This window comes from Rhododendron vialii, chromosome 2a (genome assembly GCF_030253575.1).
Source record: "Rhododendron vialii isolate Sample 1 chromosome 2a, ASM3025357v1".
NCBI lineage: Eukaryota > Viridiplantae > Streptophyta > Magnoliopsida > Ericales > Ericaceae > Rhododendron > Rhododendron vialii.
The window spans coordinates 19,477,117-19,483,005 of NC_080558.1; the positions used below are offsets into that span (position 1 = coordinate 19,477,117).

General features: G+C 38.4%; 1 protein-coding gene across 2 annotated transcripts; it reads right to left on the reverse strand.

Annotated features, from left to right (window-relative positions):
- Positions 1 to 235: 235 nt before the first annotated feature.
- LOC131316530 (cytokinin riboside 5'-monophosphate phosphoribohydrolase LOG8-like) lies at positions 236 to 3,322 on the reverse strand. Of its 2 annotated transcripts, none has more exons than XM_058345931.1 (5): positions 3,233 to 3,322; positions 1,208 to 2,026; positions 1,043 to 1,113; positions 823 to 956; positions 236 to 419 (listed from the first exon to the last, which is right to left on the reverse strand). In XM_058345931.1, the coding sequence occupies exons 2-4, from the start codon at positions 1,263 to 1,265 to the stop codon at positions 831 to 833; spliced, it is 255 nt and encodes an 84-aa protein (XP_058201914.1). In that variant the 5' UTR covers positions 1,266 to 2,026; positions 3,233 to 3,322; the 3' UTR covers positions 236 to 419; positions 823 to 830. The 2 variants fall into 2 exon arrangements, with proteins under 2 accessions (XP_058201914.1, XP_058201915.1); XM_058345932.1 differs by lacking the exon at positions 3,233 to 3,322 and having other exon boundaries at positions 1,208 to 1,328; positions 1,432 to 1,458.
- Positions 3,323 to 5,889: the final 2,567 nt, after the last annotated feature.

A 5,889-nucleotide genomic window follows, 5' to 3' on the forward strand; every position in this document is an offset into this window, starting at 1 on the left:
ATTATTGCCGGCATTTATGAAAACCCCAGAAATACCTCCATGGCTGGCAAACTTTTCCGATCCGGGCGAGACATTACCGTTGTTTTACAAAAACACCGGGAAAAGTTTTCCCGGGTAAAAAAAATCCTGGGCATTTCTTTTTCTTAATTTTTGGTCTATTAATATGGGGAATTTCTGTACAATAAAAACTTGCAATTATTGTACACCAACGATTGACAAACATTACAAAATAGGATATCTAAAGCTTCTAAATTCATTACTAATCCATCAAAACTATGAAATGCATAAATTTCTAACAATTTATATTACATTGTCTCATCCACATCAGTGGAATATTTTGCAACCAATCACAAACATAATAGGAAAAAGAAGTTCCCTTCATCACGGTAGAAAGATGTCTTTCAATGTCATCAAATAACCTGCACATAACATAATGCCAAAAGACATGTTAACATTGTAGCAAAAAAGAACACACTTATAAAAGGAAAAAACAAAAAGAAGAGGGAAACAAGAAATAACTCAAGCTCAAACATTGCTGTGCTATTTGAAAGGAAGTCTCAACTCTCAAGGGTGACAACACAAAATAGAAACTATACCATCGTATCACGTAAGATCAACAATTCAACTAAAATAATAGCAACAGTAGCTTCAACACAGAGAATAAAAAATTGTTGATAAAGAAAGCAGGTGGAGTTGTTTCTATTACAGCCAAACATGATTTTGTGTCTGCTTCAACAGAAATTGCTTCCTTCCATTGACAAACGAAGAAAAACAGGAAAAAATGAACATAAAATCATCTTGACAGTGAAGTGGGACCAATACCTCCATCTTTATTGTGCAGTTGACGCGAAAAGGATGATGTGTCGAGCATTTGGCTTGATGAAACCTTCTTCAACACCATTGTCAAATAATGCAAGCAAAGAGTGGTAGTACCCATCAACATTTAGCAGACGAATCTGCAAGAGGATTACACATTTACAAAACTAGAAGGAAAAAAATACCCTTAGATTAAATATTTTCTAAATGTAGATTGATGGGTCACCAGTTCCTTACGAATTCCAAGTTGTGACCATGTTATCATCTCTAGAACCTCTTCCACAGTTCCATATCCACCTAAAAATCCCTATTTAAATTCACTAATATAAGTATACGAAATGCATGCAACTATACTTTCTCCACGAGAGAACAAAGATGTCTAGTTAATTACCCGGATGAGCAATAAAAGCATCAGCTTCTCTAGCCATTTCAGCTTTACGTACTCTCATGCAACAAGGGCTAATGAAGCACTTCCATCGGATGGAGAACTAGGACAACAATTAAAAGGTACCCTGGAAAGTATTTTTTAAGTCATTCTTTTGAAGAATTAGACCACCCAACAAGCAACTAATAGAAACAATCAAAGTTGAGAATATCACCAAGAATCAAATTAACCTCATATGAGAGTAGCTTCATGACCACCTTTTGATCGAAAAAATAATGCGATCATAATAACAACTCCAATTCTATCAATGAGGAAATAACATCATTTACTTGAGACATACTAACATTGGAAACAAAGTTACAGATCAGAACATTATTGATACCTCAAGAGGGACGCTTTAGGAATGACCCTGCACACGTTGAGCATTTAAGAGTTGAGTCATATGCTAAAACATGAACAACAGACCCTAATTAATCCATACAAAATCCATCAAGACACAATAATCAGTTGGCTGGACTCTTCTGCTTGCTGGAAGTACTCATTGTCAAACCGTCCATCTGTCTATCTATGATCCAAATGAACCAACAACTTTTAATTTAACCACAAAAGTAAGAGTCTCCGAGCAAAAAAAAAAATTTATTGTATAAAAAATCAGGTTGTAGGAAGACTAAGTCAACTAATCACCTGAATCAAACTTGATTTCTGCACAAGAAGCTGAACCTGACCAGCCACTGGTTTGTTTGGGTGTAGCTGCAGTCCCATCTGGTATGGCTTCGATCCTATCTGGTAGGGCAAGGACCAAATCATTACGGGCTACATATTCATCTGAAAGTAAAATGTTATATTGATGTCACATCAATCGAATAGTCATCAATATCTATTAGGCTTTAGGAGACTAAGAGAGAGACCATGCATTCTACGGTAATCAAGAAGCCTTTGTGGTCAAAAGGAAGGGTCAATCCTACTTTTAGTATCATTAACTTAAATCTAAGTATGATGCTATAGGAGGCTGTTGGACAGATTTTAACATTATTCATTAGCAGTTTCCAAGGGCCATAGGTATTTCAGTAGTTTCCAGTTCGGTAGGACAAGGTTATGGGGGTCGCCTCAAGTTGTGATAGGGGGCAAGTTAAGTTTTCAAGTCCTTCCTTGGTATTCAGAAGGTTTACAATGTTCACCTCTAGCAAGGACTATTCGCTTGCGATTTGTGAGCCAAAGTCCTAGAGGGAACATGAGTCCTAGTGGGAATATGAAATATATATCGGCCAATAAAAACTGACATAATTTTTAAATTTATTGAGTTGACCTCCAAAAAACTCGATATTTTGTTTGAGTGTTTTGCTTAGCTCTTGCAAGGGTTAGCCTTTTCCTTGTTTACTCTATGTTTTCTTCAACTTCTCCTCAAAACAGCATTCTCGAGTTAATATTCACAGCCCTCAATATGGATTATCAACCAGAAAAGTCAAGGCCATAACAAACGAAGTGCAAATCAACTCTAGCCTCTCCATACCCTCGGCCTGTATATCTGATTAGACCTGAACCTACAATTTACTCATGAACTTAACCCCACAGTAATCAATTGGTGTCAGATTAATAAGAACATGAAGCAACAGCTTAGTTGCACAATCTAAACCCAGCGTACGAAAGCAAACAGGAAATCTAGTGGCCTTATTTAAAAGCTCCGATGTCGAGTGTAAAACCATTAATCAATGTCTATAAAAGCCCCAGATTTAACCACAATAAAACCAAAAATCCCTAAATCTGTCCAATCCATAACCACAAATCCTAACTTCTCCAACCCCTAACCACAATCCCCAAATTTTATCTTATTTTTTTTATCGACAACCCTAAATCTTCTCAACCCACATCCCCTTCCCCACCCCTAACCCGATCCCCTCCCTCTGAACCCAACCGTAGTTGAAGCCCTATGACCCCAACCCAAAGCCCCAACTCCGTCACATAAATACCAAAGAGAGATGTAGATGTAGATGTAGATACCGCGAGAGAGAGAGAGAGAGAGAGAGAACGTACCAAGAGGAAGGAGCTGCAGATCGAGAGGAGGCGAACCGACGAAGAGGAGGGAACCGGGAACCCTAGATCGTGAGGAGTTTCTTTTATTCTGGTCAGAAAAGCTATGTGCACAGCAACTTATACACAGCAGCTGTGCACAGATGCCATTTTCTCCCGGCTCGGGTCGCACAAAGATGATCGGAGCCGCTCATTTTGTTCTAAATATGTCGTTTAAGGTCTCTGTAAAATATGAGCTTCGTTCGGTATCGTTAGAGGCGTTAACAAAACACCCAAAATCACTACAGAATATATGCCTAAATTCTGTAGTGATTTTGGGTGTTTTGTTAACGCCTCTAACGATATCGAACGAAGCTCATTTTTTACAAAGACCTTAAACGACATATTTAGAACAAAATGAGCGGCTCCGATCATCTTTGTCCGACCCGAGCCGGGAGAAAATGGCATCTGTGCACAGCTGCTGTGTATAAGCTGCTGTGCACATAGCACTGCTCTATTCTGGTTGGGAGCTTTAGATATAAAAGGGGGATAAGTGTATCTTCTCCGCTACAGTAACTTTTAGACTTTTACCGGGGTTTTAAACAAGGGCGCTGCTATTCGCAGCTCTCTATTTACTCCTATAGCCCGTTAAAAATTCTCAATTATACTCGATAGTTAGTTACCGAAATTGGGATATATTTTCAGCGTCCAATTACAGAAATATAATATTTTTTTCAACAGATGTTTACCGAAAATGCATGTTCGGCAGTTGTTTACCGAAAATTGAACATATTTTCGACATGTAGTTACCGAAATATAATCTTGTTTTCAACAACAATTTACCGAAATGTTATTTATGATTTTAAACAATCATTTACCGAAATTTAGTGGCCTACGGGAGTAAATAGAGGGCTGCGAATAGCGGCGGCCTTAAACAAATGCCGAAAATAAAGTGCCGGATATGCCCCTTTTTCTTGTAGTGAATGACACATCTTCACAAAACTATTCACACCAAATTGATCAATAGCTCCTTATAAATCTGTTGATCAACAATACTACACACATAATAATTTAAACACAATTTTTTACATACATGTATGTATGAGTACCATTTTTGCGTAAGTGCTACATACACAACCGATGTGTAAAGCACAATACACAACCAATCTCTATCCTTCCATTGTTGTAATAAACTGCCATGATTTGCACAATTTTTTTTCCAGAAAAGATATGTTGAGAGTTTGTCTGATGCATCGACTCGCCACTGCGTGCTCAGGTCCAATTTGTGTGGGAGTAACGGGAAAGAGTCCACCACACTACTTAGGCTCAATATACACTGAATGACCCATATCCACTTAAAAGGCTAAGCCTTGTAAGTGGTGAGTCATCCAATTATATATTAAGGTCCAACTCTTTTTATGTTTATCCAATGTGGGACTCAACGTTCACACATGTTCTAACGAATCTCTCCCTCATGTGTGAACTAAACATTGGGCCTTAACCTGTCTCTGCATCCAAGCTCCCCCTTGATTCTGATCTAATACTCTCAACCCGATCTTCCAAACTGAGCTTATTCTGCACCCACTCAATCAATTCAGAGTCATCTCAATTGAGAGCCAACGTGCAGTCACCGGCACCATGCTCCCCGACGAGAACTCCATTGAGAGCTAACGTGCTCATTCACCAGCACCATGCTCCCCGACGAGTCAACTTCATCGACAATGAGCCATCCAATATAGCACTCCAACATTTAGCCACCTTGCTTCATCGGGAGTCACATTTGGATTTTATACCGCTCCACGAATGTCTTCTGTGCAAACTCATTCAATGGTGCGCTAAGAGTCTTCCTATAGATCGTTGTGCCGAAAATAAAATTAAGAATATAAACAAAATAACAAGCGAAAATTAAGAACACAAGATTTACGTGGTTCTCCAAACTGGGTACGTCCACGAGAGAAGAGTAAGAAGATCTACTATAAATGGAAAGATAACACACAGAACCGGCTATACTCATAACTCTCGTTGAAACAGCTAATTACAGATATCTAGAGACAAATCTCTGGCGGAGCCCGATAGGGATACTAAAACCCTAGGTTGAACCCAATAAAGTATAAACCAAAACCCTAATATCTAATCTTCAACATAAGAGACTCCCTAAAAGCTTTTCCAAAAGAATTCACTCAAGAAGTCCAAAATCTAATGAAGAGAATAAGGCTATATATTTATAGCCACAGAATCCTTTCTAAAACTAATACTTGCCCAAACAAAATTTCTTGCATCCAAAGTTTAAACCAACAAGAAAACAAATCTTTTAAGAAGTCAAATATCATTATGACCATCCTAAATTCAAAGCATATTTCCAACAAGATAGACTTTTCTCTGGTAGAGTTTTTTTAAAAATCTAGACCGTCCAAAAATATCTTGACGGACAGAATTAGACGCACAATTTGATTTTGCGCTTAGCATTTTTGTTTTTTATGTTGATAACAAATCATTTCTCTACAAGAACCAAACCAGACAGTACACACTAGTGACTAGACACTAAGAACCCACGTCACGTGTACGTATGCATAACGTGTTGAATGATACTCCTACTACAAATTCAAGCACATGCACGTCCTCGTAACCGGCCATTTCCTACGGGAGAATGATACACCCACCAAAGGGAATCCCACCGCACC

Excerpts from the sequence above, each read along its gene's own strand:
- LOC131316530 (XM_058345931.1), bottom strand. The coding sequence starts at position 1,265 with ATGAGAGTACGTAAAGCTGAAATGGCTAGAGAAGCTGATGCTTTTATT. Across the intron at positions 1,114-1,207 it reads TGCTTTTATTGCTCATCCGG|GTGGATATGGAACTGTGGAA; the intron begins GTAATTAACTAG and ends AGGGATTTTTAG. Across the intron at positions 957-1,042 it reads TTGGAATTCGTAAGGAACTG|ATTCGTCTGCTAAATGTTGA; the intron begins GTGACCCATCAA and ends ATCCTCTTGCAG.